The 16,959-nt window shown below is 45.0% G+C and overlaps 1 protein-coding gene across 1 annotated transcript in view; it reads right to left on the bottom strand.

Moving 5' to 3' along the window:
- The window catches only part of CSMD2 (CUB and Sushi multiple domains 2), a 268,238-nt gene that overhangs the window by 28,490 nt on the left and 222,789 nt on the right, over positions 1 to 16,959 (bottom strand). Inside the window, exons 39-40 of the mRNA XM_015424095.1 lie at positions 10,895 to 11,080; positions 2,727 to 2,903 (exon numbers count right to left, since the gene is read on the bottom strand). Of these exons, the coding sequence (XP_015279581.1) occupies positions 2,727 to 2,903; positions 10,895 to 11,080 (363 nt within the window). The remainder of the gene's footprint in view (positions 1 to 2,726; positions 2,904 to 10,894; positions 11,081 to 16,959) is intronic.

Raw genomic sequence — 16,959 nt, 5'->3', positions numbered from 1 at the left:
GGTATTGTTGTTGGAGTCTGCTACAGACCACCTGACGAGGGACAGGAAATGGATGCTGCCCTCCTTGAACAGATTGGATCCAGACATCAGAACCTTATAATTAAAGGTTAAGGGCCCTGGGAATGTTTAGTTTGGAGAAGAGGAGATTGAGGGGGGACATGATTACTCTCTTTAAATATTTGAAAGGCTCTCATTTGGAGGAGGGCAAGGAGCTGTTCCAGTTGACAGCAGAAGATAGGACCCAAAGCAACAGGTTTAAATTACATTCAGAAAGGTATCGGCTGGATATTAGGAAAAACCTTTTCACCATCAGAGTAGTTCAAAGGTGGAATCAGCTGCCTAGGGAGGTGGTTAGCTCCCCTGATTCACTGACAGCTTTCAAGAAAAGGCTGGACGAATATTTGTCAGAGATGCTTTAGGCTGGTCCTGCACTGGGCAGGGGGTTGGACTAGATAGTCTGTATGGCCCCTTCCAACTCTATAATTCTATGATTCTATGACTGAACGCCGAGGCAACAGAATGCTGTTACCTTCCCTCTGAAGTGGTACCTATTTATCTGCTTGCAATTTCTTGCTTTTGAACTGCTAAGGTTGGCAGGAGCTGGGGCCAGAGATGGGAGCTCACTCCATCATGTGGCACTAGAACCTCAAACTGCTGAACTACAGACCTTCCAGTTTGCAACTTAGCATCTTAACTTCTAAGCTGCTGCGGTCCTACACTATAATAGGGGTTACCTATTTCCAATTAGATGAGTTGAATTCTAGGGGGGGGGGAATTACCTACATTGTTGAAAATTCCACTTTTAAAACATATATATAGCAATAAAGACTCATTGGTTTATAACATACACACACACACACACACACAGACAGAATTTTAATGGTGGGCTTGGAGGGGGAATGTGTCTCCTCCAAACTGGATGCTAATATTTTGCATACAAATATAAGATTTTTTAATACATAACAATCTGGAGTGTTTTTTCCTTAAAAATTAAGTGTATCAAACACAGGTCAATTTTTTTTAATGCTGACAATCCATATTTCAAGCATACCAACAAACAATCTTTTGGTCACTTGTATAAATTTCACTGCAAAGGAAAAGCCATTGGTCTCTCAGCACTCCCATTTGCAAATGGATCAAAGGAAAAGGGTGAACCGTAACTTATGCCTTCTGAATCAGATCTAATATCAAGCTGAAAGTAATATTTTGATTTATGACATAAATGTTTGGGGCTGGTGTTTCTGAACTACTGTGGTGTTCCTACCATTAACAACTGTTCTGTATTTAAGATTTAGTGATGATCATCTGGATGCACAGGAAACAAGATCTTGAGAACTTCTATCAGGACTTCAACAATTTTTACCCCAACGTCAACCTCAGCATGGACCAGTACACATAGGAGGTACATTTCCTGGACACACAATGAAACTCTGCATAACACCATCTTATACTGAAAACCCACTGACCACCAGACATACTGACATGCTTCCAATTACCACCCAGAACACATCCAAAAATCCATAATCTAAAGTCCAGCACTTCATTACTTTCAGGGACTCTAACTCTTGAGGATTTACAGAAGGCATTTTGGGGATTCAAATACACTTTCAGCATAGTAGAACAGCAGATCAACAAAGCCAGAATAATACCCCGACCAAGCCTATTACAAGACAGACACGAGGAAGGCAATGACAGAGCCCCACTGGCCTTCAGTTACAGCTCAAAACTTAAACCACTCCAAGGCATCATTAATGACCTACAGCCTCTCCTGGAAAAATATATTTCTCTTTCATGGGTTTCGGTGGGCAGGCTTTTCCTTGCTTACTGACAGCCCCTCAAATTAAAACAGCTTCTTACCAACAACACTGGACTGCCCAAGAGAGATACAAGTCCAAGAACCCAACCCTGCACCAGACCTAGATGCCAACTTTATCCCCACACACCTTTGGGTAATAACACTGCAGGGCCTAATGGCATCAGCAACAACTATCTTGGGCTCATCCACTTGCACATCGTCCAATTTAATATATGCCATCATGTGCCAGCAGTGCCCTTCTACTATCTGAACTGGACAAATGTGTTGATCCTTACATGAGAGAATGAATGAGCAGAAATCTGACACAAGAAAAGGCAATAATTGAAAACCAGTTGGTGAACATTTTAATCTTCCTGGACATTCTGTTGCAGATCTGAAAGACATCATTCTCCAGAAAAAGTTCAAAAGGAGTATACAACATGAAAGTGTTAAATTAGAGCTCATCAAGAAACTAAACACCTTCTGTCATCCTGGTTTAAATCAAGACTTGAAATTCCTCATTCATTATAATTTCTAATAACCCAAGAGAACGCTCCTTTTAATAACTTCAATAGACTGTTCTTACCATGTTGCAAAAAAACTGCAGCCCTTTACCAACGTCGGTCAATTTTCTCATGCTTCAAACTACCTTTTTCTTAATTAGTTTGTTATTTACACTATTTCATTGCACTTTTGCTTATCTTCACTACATGTAAGAGAGCATCTCCCATCATCCATTTAACCATTCAAGTGGTTCAAGTCCCCACATAGAGAATCTCACCTAATTTATTATCCTAGGCCTCTCTCTGTTCAACTCCTCCCTTTCTCCCTCCCTGTCTGTAATTTTCTGTAGAATTGAGGTAAAAGGGTTCATTTCTTCTATAGTATCTGAAGAAGTAAGCTCTGTGTCAACTCTCCTTGGGTTACTCACCTGTACACTCAGGAGCAGTCCCAGTCCAAGTTCCGTTGACAGTACAATGCCGACTGAGCACACCTGTAGAGTAATATCCCTCCCGACATTCGTATACAATGGACTTGGAGAATTCCAGGCCATCATAAGATACCACTCTTGCATTGCTGGGGGTCCCTGGGTTTCCGCAAGATATAACTGCAATAAATACATTAGCACATAAAATAAAGGCCGAATGAGAAGTGCAAAATGATTTCCCACATATGTTACCCACAAAGGAAAGCCCAACTGAAGAAGCATTCGGGTTAACATACTGGGTTGCTTCTACCAAATCAGACCACTGGGCCTACCTAATCCAGTAATACTTGGGGTGGCAGTGGTTCTCCAGGGTATCGGACAGAGGTCTTTCCCAGTCCTGATACAGAAACAGCAGGGACTGAACCACAGACCTCCTCCATGCAAAATGTGCTCCCCCATTACTGGTGGCCCATCTAGCTTAGTACTTGTTGCTGTAAACAGCAGGTTGTTCCCCAGTCTGAGATCCTGCAGATGCTGCAGATTGGACCTGAGAAATATGTGCGAAACTTACAGTAACCAGAAGGAGGGAACTACTGTAGAATATATTCAGGAAAAACGAACAAAAGAACTGTGTAAGGAAGGCTATTTCAAAATCGCACCAACCCTACGTAGCTCTTGTTCTACTACTAAAATATCTTTACAATATCCCCCTTATGCAGTTCCCCCCCTTCAGTAAGCATGCTGAGCTCCTTCCATCTTCCCTTGCACAATCTTTTAGACTCTGTATCATCTAAACAGCTTCTCTCTCTCTTTTTTTTATTTCTAAAAAAACTACAAACTACAACGAAAAGGGGATGCGAGGGGAGACTACAAGGTATGGGAGAAAGAAAAAGAAGGCACTAAAAGCCCAAGTGTTGAAGGTTACAAACTGCTTAAAGAAAAGATTTGTTATGCTTAACAATTACTTTCAGACATGAGGAGTATCATCAATCATCGCTTCAGTTGTCGAAACCAGCTTATCAGGCTAGACAGAGAGTAATTAGCTAATTAACAAAGATATAGACCTTGAGAGAGTTCGGCATCTCCCTATATGCTTCCCCCCCCCCCACAGATATAACATTGTGGAGCCAAGGTTCCCTCAGTCTATACAATCACACAGATTTATCCTCTTCCTTCTCTGTTAAATCTTCTTTCACTATCAGCTTCAATATAACAGGCTCTGTCCAATTAATACCGCTTTCCCCAGGACTTTCATTCGATTTCTTGCTTGTCTTAGATCATAGGGGTCCTTCCTTTTGCTGCTTCCAACACACGCTGGTTGGAGAATCTGACCGTTCACTTTGTAGGCAGATTTTATGAAGTAAGGGTGGCCAAACCCTTTGCTCCGAAATTGCTTTTTAATCTGCCTGCAACCATCCTATATAAGCTAAACTTTAGAGTCTCCATACAGTCTTAATGTCCTCTGTGATCAAAGATTTGCTGCTTCTTGGTATAGACACTCTCCCTTTAAAAGTACAGCAACATTTAGAGCCGGTTCCATCCAGTACACCGCTTTTGCCAGCAGAGGGCGAGCGATTTTGAGCTGTAGGAAGAGTCTATGATTAGGTCACCTGACCTAACCCTCTGATCTCCTTCTTCCTGGGGAAAGCTTGGGTCCCGCCTTCCTCAAAGTCTCCGATCATCATCTTGGGGGAATGTTTACATTTACCGAACAAAGTTGCCAAAGTCTCAGAGGTCTGTAAACGCTTATTTTTTGGAAAAGTTCTCTGCTCTAGTCTTTCTGTTATAATCCATGCCACTGCATGCTCAGTCCCCCCCTCGTGTTTCCGCTTCATTAGGTCATTTAGGGGGTAGGGCGTCCCCCCCCCCGCTTGTATTGAGGGGGCTTCGCATCAGGGCTTCTATATTTCGCTTCAACTTTAACTCACTCATCAGTCTTCAGGACGATCCAGCAGGTCTCCCTGGGATCTCGCTGGGCAGAGTTAAATCGCCAAACCTTCATACGCTTGTCCCGGCGTGCGCTTTGAGTCCAATGCTGGGAATCAGGGCAGGACCTTCGGGGCACAGAGTAGCCCCCCTGTGACAGCTGTCGGCCAGAGGAAGGGCTCTCCAAAAGCCCCCTGGCTAGGAGCCCATTTCGCAAGGGCTCCATGGGGAGCGCAAAAGATTTGCTACCCCTCCCAATTTAGTATCATCTGCAAATTTAATAAGCATTCCCGCTATCCCTTCATCCAAATCATTGATAAAGATGTTGAACAAAACAGGTCCCAGGACAGATCCTTGAGGCACTCCACTAGTCACTCCTCTCCAAGAAGATAAGGAACCATTCACAAGCACTCTTTGGGTGTGATCTGTCAACCAGTTACAGATCCACCTAACAGTCATAGGATCCAAACCACATTTTTCCAATTTGTCAACAAGAATATTATGTGGAACCTTATCAAAAGCCTTACTGAAATCAAGATAAACTATGTCTACAGCATTCCCCTGATCCAGCAAGGTAGTAACTTTCTCAAAAGAAGAAGAAGAAGAAGAAATAAGGTTAGTCTGACCTGACTTGTTCTGAGAAACCCATGCTGGCTCTTAGTAATCACAGTCATCCTTTCTAAATGCTCAAGGACTGTCTGTCCTTGCCTGAGACCCTGGAGAGCCACAATGCTCATCTAGTTTGACTTCATCTAAGGCAGTTTCCTAGGCCCTTGGAGACAAACAAACAGGTGGGTTTATGCCAGGGCACACACCCCTCCCTTTTAATCTTCATCAGTACTCAATATAAGGTCCTAAACCATGGCCTTTACAAGCTGCAACATATTTCCTGAAATATTTGACACAGCTGAAAGCCTCCAGCATCCTCTGAAGTCCTGGCATCAGAGCTGGCAATTACACATGCTATTTAAATTAAACAGCATCTTACGTTTCACTTGAAATGCAAAGTGGGGGAACAATGTCAAAATCTTAACAAACCCACCATTGTAAATGTACCTTTGCTGCTGCTCATATCAGAACATGGGACAGAACAATGTTAGCCAATTAAAATAAAAATGCAGCAGCATTAATTTAAAATGAGATAACGGCAGCCTGTGTTTGGCATAGCCCTGTCTTTTGTCGCATTTAAGTGGTTCAATTTTAAACAAAAGTCTCATTTCGAAATCCAGTCGGGGGGTATGAAACGTAACTGGAGAGAACCATAAAAACAGCAACAGCAGCTATGACGAACAGCTCTTGAAAAATCTTCCGGTATCATTCCTCTCTCCCACCCACTTTCCCATGGCCTCATTCAGTCCTTCTCTCGGAAGAGGGATGAGAAAAGCTCTGGGCTTTCTGTTCCTTTTATTATTATTTTTAAATGCCAATTTCCTTTTTAAAAGACATAGCAAATTAAAGCCAAATGAAGCCTGACATATCAGCATGGAAAGCGGGCCTTGGATACGAGACAGCCAGAATGGCATAAAACAGAGACACAAACCCCTTAAAGTTCTCGCGCACACTGATTAATTAACTTGCTTAATTTTGAACCATTTGTAGCCTTTAAAATATTGATTGGGATTTTCTCTTCCCTGTGAATGTCAGTGATTATGGAGAACGACAATTTATAAGCCCTGATAAGAATAAGCTCCTTTGCCAGCTGATGTAGAACGAGGTGGGCAGAAGCACAATCCTGCTGCGTCCGACTGCATGGCATCTCTGATGTAGGTCTAGAGGAGTCCCCCTAAAGGATACCACATTTTCCACGCCTGCCGACGGCCCATTGAAGAGGGAATCATAATCCATAGCCCACCCTGAGGGGGCCCTTATATGTTACAAAGTACTTGTAACAGCAGCAGTGAGGACTTTGAAACTGACATTCAACAGGAGTTTTGTGTCTCTCTGTCTCACATGAGCCCTTTTATCCTCATGTCCGAGGTGCACAGAAAGAACTGAGGGGTGCCTTCCCCACCACACTGTGTTCTCCCTCCTAAAGTATCCTGGGGAGCTGCTATTAGCTCTGTTTGCAAAATCATGTTCCTGATGCACCCTGCACAAAGGTTTGCAGTGGAGCTTGTAGTGCCTTCATGGGGCGCTTTAAGGAGATGAAAATAGCTGAGAGCATGGATGTCTCCCAGTCTGTTCTTTACCATCTGCCCATGTTTAGCACTCCAATTTAATTCATTTCAGAACTGCCATATGCAGATTTTGCTGTGATCTTCAGTCCCCCCCCCCAACCTCCTACAGGTCTCTCTGGCACACCACAGCACATACATGTGCCGATCACCTCTGCATCCCAATGGAGGATTCCACTCTGCACTATAATTTCATTGAGACACATGCCTTTGGAAAAGACCTGGCTTTCGATGCACTAGTTTTTAGTAGCATCATTATTTTATTTACTGTTTTGCGTAACCTCAAGGCGGTGGGAGAGTAATTTCCATTTTATGCCTCAGTGCCGGAATGTCCTGGGCTGGCCTCGTCTTTGAGGTACCTGCACAATTCTCTGCAATAAACCATTCCATCCCTTCTCGGATCCAAAAGCAGTATCTCTGCTTTGCTTCCCAGCTGCAGTCATAAAGAGGTGTTAAGAGGTCCTCCATCAAGCCCGGAACCTCTGAGTTGCATATAGCAGTCCAGTCCCAGGCCACTGAAGGGATGATTCGTTTGGCTCTTTTCCAACAGTATCATTCTGCAATTCAGGTTTGACTGCCAGTCCTCTGAATACTTTCCCCTCTCTCCTTGTCCTGAATACAAATCAAAGGCGCCCACGGATGACACATCACTGTGAATTACTTTCTTTCCCCTGATCAGTGAGTGCTTAACATTAAAGGATCCGCATTAGGGGCATAATATTCCTATTATTCATAAAGCAGTGATTAAAAGCCTGCCTGGGATTCTGTATTCCTGGTCGTTTTTGAACGTGACAAGTTATTTATCCTGGGATTAATACACATAACCCCTCCCTATCGTCAGCAAGGGGGGAAAAAAGAAAGAAGACGCAGAAAAAGTACAGAGAAGATTTTTTGAAATAAAATCAAACCCTTCAGTATATTAATAAATGGGACACAGCATCTTCTCAATCATTGGCTGCATCAACTCAGAATAAATTTCTAGCTCATTTGCAAAGCCCTTGGCTTTCCGATCAGCCAGGGAGGGAGAGGCAAGCTCGCTTGGGTCTGTTTGCATGCCGTTTCCACTGATTGATAATTAAATCCTTTTTGGCTGCAGTCACACATGCTAAATAATCCACTTTCAATGCACATTCCAACTGGATTTTTCCTGTGTGAACTGGCAAAATCCAATTCGAAAGTGGATTGAAAGTGGATTTAGCGTGTGTGACCGCAGCCTTAGAGCAGCACGAGTCAGAAAAAGTTTGCCTGAGGTTTATCATGCTACATTACCCAGGATTCTTCTGCTTCTTCATATAACCACTGCCCAAGACAAGGAATTAATTATAACACGTGCTGATGCTTATGAGGCTTTTGATATGAAATTTAATGCAAATCAGTCTGGACTGAGAATGCTTTTGGGAAACTGAAAAGCTTCTTTCTACTCCATTACCTCCTATTATTTATTTAGAAAAATTTTATGCCGCCTCTCCGGGAACCTCCCTGTGGCAACTTATAGAGTAATAAAAACAAAACGTTAAAAAGATATTAACTGAAACTCAGCATTTAAAAACCCAGCCCAGGAGAAAAACACAGACCATTTAAAAACAGACCAGTGACAGCTTAGAATAAGTATTTCCAGACTACAATCGTGTTAAAAAATATCAACCCTTTAATGAAAAGCCTGGATGAACAGAAATGTTTTGGCCTTGACCTAAAAGAAAGCAATGTAGATGCCAGGCAAGCCTCAAGGGGAAGGGCATTCCATAAGAGGGTGCCACTGCTGAAAAAGCCCTGTTTCTAGTTGCCACCAGCCTCACCTCTGAAGGTGGGGGCACAGAAAGCAGGGCATATAAGGCAGGCCAGACAATATGAGACTAATTCAGACTATCTGAACAAGTCATAGGTCTCAAGAGTTATGGGTTTTAGGTATGTTGGTGTCATTTCTGGGAAATGTCTCCCAGCATGTCTGACACCTCACCTTTGGGTCATGATCCTAATAAACAGCTCATGCCTGGGTTATCATGGACTTCAAAGACTTCTAATACAACAGTTGCAAACTCTGTCAAGTTGCTTTGGCCCACAGAGTTTGCAATGGGACATGATGATAGTAAGGCTTGGGGCATGATTCCTGCAGCAGAACCCATTTCTGGACACTGGACTCGAAATGCTCAGACTCCACCCTGTGGCAATAAAGGTCCAAAAGTTCCTAAGGAGCCTGCCCTTGAAGCCTGTCTGGTGGTCTGTAAAACACAATGAGCATGGCAGGCACTCTATATAGAAATAAATGCACCCGTGATGAGGCGCATGCTGAGAAGCCTTTGAAAATTAACGTTTTTTTCCCACCATAGAGAACAATGGAGGAGATGGGGGCAACCTGTTTGGGGGCCCACAAAATTGGACCCCCTGGTCCAATGTTCTTAAAACTTGGAGGGCATCTTGGGGAGAGGCCCCAGCAGCTTCCCTGCGAGTTTGGAGCCTTTCCCTCAAACCCCCTCTCCTCCAGCCCCCAGAATATACTCTATGTTTTCACCATTGACTTCAATGGCCCATAGGATATAATGGGGCCGAAATTGACATTCGGCTGGCAGAAAGACTCCAGAATGGGTTCCTACTGCTAAAATTGACATGCGGGAGTCTTTCTGCCAGCCGAAATTGATTCTGTCCGATTCAGCCAAATCTGAATCCGGCTGAATGTTGTTGGGTTTTTTTGCACACCCCTAGATTAGCCATTGATAGACTTATTCTCCATGAATCTATCTAATCCCCTTTTAAGGCCGTCTATGCCTGTGGCCATCACTACATCCTCTGGCAGCAAATTCCACATTTTAATCACTTGCTGTGTAAAAGAAGTATTTCTTTGGATTAATGTTATTATGGGGGGGAAATTATTTTTACAAAATTCACTTTTTTAGACAAAGACACTGATTCCTCTTATTCTTTTTTCTCTTTTAAAAAGACGAATTTCTCTTTGAAGAGAAATCAAAGCACCCTTTAGTTACTCCAGCCCTTGCTTTTGTTTCATGCTACACACCACAGAGTGGTGCTCTAAGAGGAGGAGGAGGAGAAGAAGACATTGCCTGCCTCTGAGCATATACAGAGTGAGATTCTAAACCTTTGATGAACCTCCCCTTCCTGCCCTTCCTCTCTTCAAATTTCTCGTTGACCAAAATGGAATTGATTGGAAATGGATTCCAAATTCCTAAAAAGAGGAAAAGAAACACCGCTGGAGTGCAGGGAGAAACTGGGTAAAGAGAAATTAAGAGAATTTCTCTCAACAACCCTAATCTTCGATTTTGGAACAAATTTTGAGTCCAGTGGCACCCTTTAAGATCATTCAAGTTTATTCAAGGTATGAGCTTTTGTGTGCATGCACACTTCCTCAGATACTTCAAGCTCATACCTTGAATAAACCTTTGGTGGTCTTGAAGGTCCCACTGGATTCAAAATTTGTTCTACTGCTTCAGACCAACATGGCTGCCCACCTTCTTGGATTTTGGAATTCCAGACTGATTTTCAAAGTGACTCTTTCTGTGCCAGTCACAATCCCTGTTGGGAGCCCAAATGTAGACTCTAACTTCTAAGCATTAAAGGAGTGTGCTGGATTGTTCTTGCAATTCAATAAACACCTTGGCAAATATTCTCTGATAGCTTCCTAAGGTTTTCCAAGCATTAACAGAAATCATGTATTGTGTAGGTTGCTTCTGGCCATGGAGTGTGTGTGGGGGAAGTAGTTGTGAATTGTCTGTATTTTGCAGGGGGTTGGACTAGATGATCCTGGAGGTCCCTTCCAACTCTATGATTCTAAGTTGTGAGAGTGAAGAAGACCATTGCTCATAGCTGTTAGGGGGGGAAATCCCCAGTGATCGCAGTCACTATTGACAGTGGGTAGAAAATTGGCTTTTAAAAAAGGAACTTTTGTCAGATGGCCATCAGAAGTCTTGTGGAATGGGGCTCAATTTGATCAGTAGTGGGGGAGGAGGGGAAGCTGAAGCAATTGCAAAACCCCACCTAGTTGGATTTTGCATTCATCCCTAATGATTACTTTGCACCAATGCATTGCTATGCTCAGGGGACCTGTTGAGGCATACTCACCTTCACATTCTGGCTGCATGCCACTCCAGGAGCCGTTGGCCTGACAAATGCGTTGCAGTGACCCTCGGAGCATGTAGCCCGGCTCACAGCTGAACCAGACGGTGCTCTCCACACCTAAGTCATTGCCACCATGCCGAATGCCATGGGAAGGGATTCCTGGGTCACCGCACAATCCCTGGATACTCCCTGATGGAGGAAAAGCAAAATACACCATCAGACACCCAAAGAGGCTGCTCCCCTTGCATCCTTCCCCACACTTTGAGGGGCACAAGTGTAGCATGAACAGAGCACAGCAGTACTTTTGCATGGCCAAGTTAATACTGAGCACCACCAAACATGGTTGGCCTCATCCACCATTTGTTTTTTGTCACTGGAAACAAGGTTGCATCCACATAGCTGTAAGATCAGGCGGAGACTGATGGATTTCCCAGAGTTAAACTGGGGAGAAAAGGGTGGGCATTACTCCAGTATTTCTGCCTCTAAACTCCACATCCAAATCCTGACTTGAACTTTAAAGTTGTCTGTCATTAGAGAAAGCCCAGTCTGTAGGCATGGACAGCACACTGCACCTACATTGGGGGTAGGGCTTTGAGCCACGATGGAACAGAAAGGTGAAAGAGCGGGTGACACAGAGTGGGCACGATCATGCTGGGTACAGTCAGGAAGGAGCAAACAAAAAGGAGAAGAAGAGAGCCTACATAGTGTGGTGTTTGGAGGAAGGACTAGGGTCTGGGAGACCCCCCTTCCTTCAGATCCCCACTCTGCCATGGAAGCTTGCTGGGGGACCGTGAGCCAGGCATACACTCTCAGCCTAACCTACCTCACAGGGTTGTTGTGAGGATAAAATGGAGAAGAGGAGAACAATAGAAGCTGCTCTGGGTCACCCCACTAGGGAGAAAGGTGGGGTATAAATGATGTAAATAAATAAAGAAATTATATCCAGAGTAGAGAGGGAGGGAGGGGACTAGAGCTGAGGCATATCTGCTGCAGGCAAACCTTGTCAAGGTTGTTGGGTTTTTTTACAGCTACTGAGGACAATTTACAGACACTCATGTTTCCCCCCCCTCCAGCTATCAGGCTCTCTGTGCATTTTGCAGTTTACAGCTCGCCTGTCTTTGAGAGAGGAAGCTCCTCTCTCTCCCTCTCTTTGAAGTGTCTGGGGCTTGTCACCTTCGAGATGCCAAATGTCCGGGCTTCTCACATGTCTGTGCTCTTGTTTCCTTGCTATGAAAGGCTACGTGCCTATGGGGGAAGGGGGGGGGAGCTGACGGTTAGTTCTGGCGGGCAAATGGGGGGGGGTGATTGGGTCCTGATCTTTAGTGCTTTTACTTGAATTCCCTATATCTGTAGCCTTCGCGCATTTAACTTTTGTTCTAACTAGACGTGTCCAAGATGGTATCTATCAAATGTCTCAATAAAGTTAGCTTTCTACAAACTGGCTGGTGTTGAGAACTGATTTAACCAGGAACCCGACAGTTTGTTAGAACTCAGCTTTTTCTTCCTCAACCTCCTGCACCACAAATGAGATGAGTGGGGGGGACGGGGAAATCCCTACAACTGCGGCGGACAGCACTGCACTGGAGCAACAGACCACGGTGGCTCCAGTGACGGAAGCGGAGCCCAAAGGAGCTGAAGGTGGGGCGCGGACTTGAGACTCATGGGCGCCTCTCACCTCCTGGGCCGAGCCCACCTGGCTGTTGACTCCCGACCTTGAGGGAAATAATTATGTAGTGCGTGATTCTACCCTGTCAGTTGGTAGTGGGAAAACGTTGCTGAGCTCATAAGACAATTGAAGGGAACAGGGCTGATTCAAAGTATTTTCGTGCCTGAGCAAAATATGCCCATCCCCTCCTGGGCCCAGTGCTACTTGTTGTTGTTCAGTTGCACAGTCGAGTCTGACTCTTCACGATCCCATGGACCACATCATGCCATGCCCTCCTGTCTTCTGGCGTCCTCCGGAGTTTGCTCAATTTCATGTTCGCTGCATCAATAACACTGTCTGACCATCTTATCCTTTACCATCCCCTTCTTCTCTTACCTTCAATCATTCCCAGCATCGGGGTCTTCTCCAGTGAGTGCTCCCTTCTGATTTGCTGACCAAAGTATTTGAGCTTCAGTTTCATTATCTGGCCTTCCAGGGAACAGTCAGGGTTGATTTCTTTTAGGATTGACTGATTTGATCTCCTTGCAGTCCAGGGGACTCTCAAGAGTCTTCTCCAGCACCATAATTTGAAAGCATCTATGCTTCAGCGCTCAGCCTTCCTTATGGTCGCAGCCATACATTACTTACTGGGAATACCATTACTTCGACCATACAAACTTTTGTTGGCAGGTGATGTCTCTACTTTTTATTATGCTGTCTAGGTTTGTCATAGCTTTCCTTCCAAGAAGCAGGCGTCTTTTAATTTAATGGCTGCAGTCACCGTCTGCAGTGATCTTGGATCCCAGGAACGTGAATTCTGTCACTGCTTCCATGACTTCCCCTTCTATTTGCCAAGGAGTGATGGAGCCAGATGCCATGATCTTAGTTTTTTTGATGTTGAGTTTCAAGCCAACTTTTGTACTCTCCTCTGTTAGCCCAAATGCATCATATTGGGCTATTTCTGGACTGTGTTATATGAATAAAACTTGATATAAAGGGCTAATAAAAGAGACTGTGTAATAAAGAGGTCACATTGAGGGTGCCCAGAGGAAACAATGCCAGCTGAAGATGTTGATCCGCTGACCCATATCGCTTCAGAGGTGCTCCTGTGTGTCTCTCGCTTATCATGTGTACGCAAACACAAGGTTTACAGCAAACACAGAAAACTCATTCGTTAGCCCAGACTCCAGGTCTCCAGATGCTTATTCTGAATTCCCCCTCCGCCAGACTACAAGAGAATTCCAGTCCACATGAAGAATCCACATGGCTAGTGATGAGTCAGCTCTATTGTCTCCGCACATACCTCTTTCTCCCTCCCAGGTACCAACGGTCAAAAGTTAATCAATAGACTTGAAATTTACCCCGCTAGCCAGTCCCAGACCTGTAGGGAGGGGTCACCAGGTTAAGCCGCCTGAGCCCTCCCCCTTGCTCACCCCGCCATCTTAAAAACTTAGTGCACAGGGCGACCACCTCATCCTCACCCCTTCTCCTACGACCCCTGTCTGCTGTTCCTCTTACGCCCAGCTTCCTGTCCCCAACCCCTACTTCGCTTTTCATTCTAGTTTGCGCAGCTAGAGTGATATGTGTGTGTGTGTATGCTATTGAGTGCCTTGATTGATATTCAGTAAACTAAAGAGAATTTTAGTCTTCTGTCTCAGTCTCTTCATTGGGAACGTATTGTGGCAGCCCACCCTCTGTATAAACTGACCGGAACCCCGATCATAAACTGTTCCAATTGTCTCTCCTAAAGAGCAATTCGGCTAACACCTCTTTCACTCGCAACAAGAGGCTCTTGAGGTCCTCTTCACTTTCTGCCATTAGAGTGGTATTGTTTGCATATCTGAGGTTGTTGATGTTTTTCCCGGCAATCTTAATTCCAGTTTCTGATTCATCCAGGCTGGCATTTCGCATGATGTACTCTGCAAATGAGGAGCTGCGGTGGCTCAAGTGGTTAAGACGCTGAACTGCAGGCTGTGGATGGTCAGTAGTTCAGCAGTTTGAGACCCGAGTACCACATGATGGAGTGAGCTCCCATCTCTAGTTCCAGCTCCTGCCAACCTAGCAGTAGATAAATAGGTACCACTTCGGTGGGAAGGTAACAGTGTTCCGTGCACCTTGGTGTTTAGTCATGCCGGCCACAAGACCACAGAAACATCTTCGGACAGCGCTGGCTCTTCGGCTTTGAAACGGAGATGAGCACTGCAGCTCTAGAGTCAGATTCGACTGGCTTTCAAGCAAGGGAACCTTTACTTACTCTGCATATAAATTAAATAAGCAAGGTGACAATATACATCCTTGCCGTACTCCTTTTCCTATGCTAAACTAACCAGTTGTTCCATATCTGGTTCTAACTGTTGCTTCTTGACCTTTATACAGGTTTCTTAGGAGACATGTGAGGTGTTCTGGTATTCTCATCTCTTTAAGGACTTGCCACAGTTTGTTGTGATCCACACAATCGAAGGTTTTAGTGTAGTCAATGAAGCAGAAGCAGATGCTTTTCTAGTACTCCCTTGCTTTCTCCATAATCCAGTATATGTTGGCAATTTGATCTCTAGTTCCTCTACCTCTTTGAAACCCAGCTTGTACTTCTGGCAGTTCTCTATTCACGTACTGCTGAAGCCTAGCTTGTAGGATCTTGAGCATGACCTTGCTAGCATGGGAAATGAATGCAATTGTGCGATAGTTTGAACACTTCTTGGCATGGCCCTTCTTTGGGATTGGAATGTAAACTGACCTTGTCCAATGCTGTGGCCACTGTTGCATTTCCCAAATTTGCTGGCATATTAAGTGTAGCACTTTAACGGCATCGTCTTTTAGGACTTTGAATAGTTCAGCTGGGTTACCATAATCTCTGATAGCTTTGTTGTTAGTAATGCTTTCTAAGGCCCTTTTGACTTTCCACTCCAGGATGTCTGGCTCTAGGTCAGTGATCACACCATTGTGGTTGTCAAGGACATTGACCACATCCAGCTTACCTTGATTCATAGATCTTACATTCCACGTTCCTATGCAGTATTGTTCTTTGCAGCATTGGACTTTCCTTTCACCATCAGACACATCCACAGCTGAGTGTCCTTCTGACTTTGGCCCAGCCGCTTCATTCTTTCTGGGGTTACTTGTACTTGCCCTCTGCTTTTCCCCAGTAGCATACTGGACACCTTCCGACCTGAGGGGCTCATCTTCCGCCATCATATCTTTTAGCGTTTTGTTACAGTCCATGGGGTTTTCTTGGCAAAGATACTGGAGTGGGTTGCCATTTCCTTCTCCAGTGCCAAGTCAAGCTCCTGCAGCCAGATGGGTCATGGATGTGGAACTGGGTCAGCAGAAGCGCAGGCCCGGAGGGTGGATGGCAATCTCCTCGCCAACCGCTGATTGCTCGGACTTAGCAGAGCTCCCATGGAGCTTTGCTGCCTTCTGTGTTGTGCTTGACTTCACTTAGTTGCCAACAGACAATGAGTGCAGGGGATTGGACTAGATGATCTGCAAGGTCCCTTCCAACCCTAACATTCTATGATTCTATGATTCTAAGACTGCTGGCACCCTGTGAATCTCTTTAGGGAAGGATGCAGACTGACCCGGGGGTGGGGCTACAGACCTGAAACTTAGCCTGGAAAGCAAAAAACGTCTGGTGCCATCCATGTCTTCTGCAACCCCTCTTTCTGCCTTAAGGGCTGCAAACATAAACAAAACAGAAAAGCTGGCATGGTCACTGAGCTGAGTTTGATGCCTAGTGCCATGCTTTGCACATGTGATTCAGCACTATGGAATAACAAGAAGCCACTTCCATGGGTAGCATGTCAAGAGTGAGCTTGCCCCCCAAAGAGCTCTGGGGAAAATCCTGGCTAGATGTGGACCTAGGTGGTGAGAGAAACAGCTGCCACCATTTGGACATCTTTCATCTGGGCGCCCGGCTTCTGCCTCCTTCCAATGGAAAATCACAATGCACTTCAAAGCCACCTGATGTCCTCAGAGAGATAGAGAGGCTGGCTTGGTGACCCAGCAGAGAAACAGATGCTTCGCTGAGCCAGCAAGTTATTTGTTCTCAGAGATCCAGGGATGCAAGGCAGTCGAGGAGGGCACCTCGAAGGGATGCTTTGGTGGCTGGAATGGCACCTGCTCCTCTCCTGCCATCTGTTCTGGGCTCCCTCCACCAACCAGATTTATAAACACCAGTCCCCAAATCAGGAAGCAAGTACCGCTCCTGTGAGAGCTGCAATGCTGCTTCCTCTCCCACTCTTTTAAACTGGTCTTGGTAAGAAGGCCCCCCCCCCCAATATATAGCATGCCTTCTACTACTGAGTGACAGTCCCTCCCTTGAAGTCTTGCAAAGCCGTGTTTCCTGGGCAAATACCTACTAAGGACTTTTATGTTATGAAAAATGACTTACTTGCAAACAAGGAGAACACCCTCTTTGAAGGGAAAG

Source organism: Gekko japonicus, unplaced genomic scaffold (assembly GCF_001447785.1).
Source record: "Gekko japonicus isolate JY-2015 unplaced genomic scaffold, Gekko_japonicus_V1.1 scaffold877, whole genome shotgun sequence".
NCBI classification, from domain to species: Eukaryota; Metazoa; Chordata; class Lepidosauria; order Squamata; family Gekkonidae; genus Gekko; species Gekko japonicus.
Note: the sequence above shows the minus strand (reverse complement) of the source record. Positions and strands in the feature narration are given on the sequence as shown.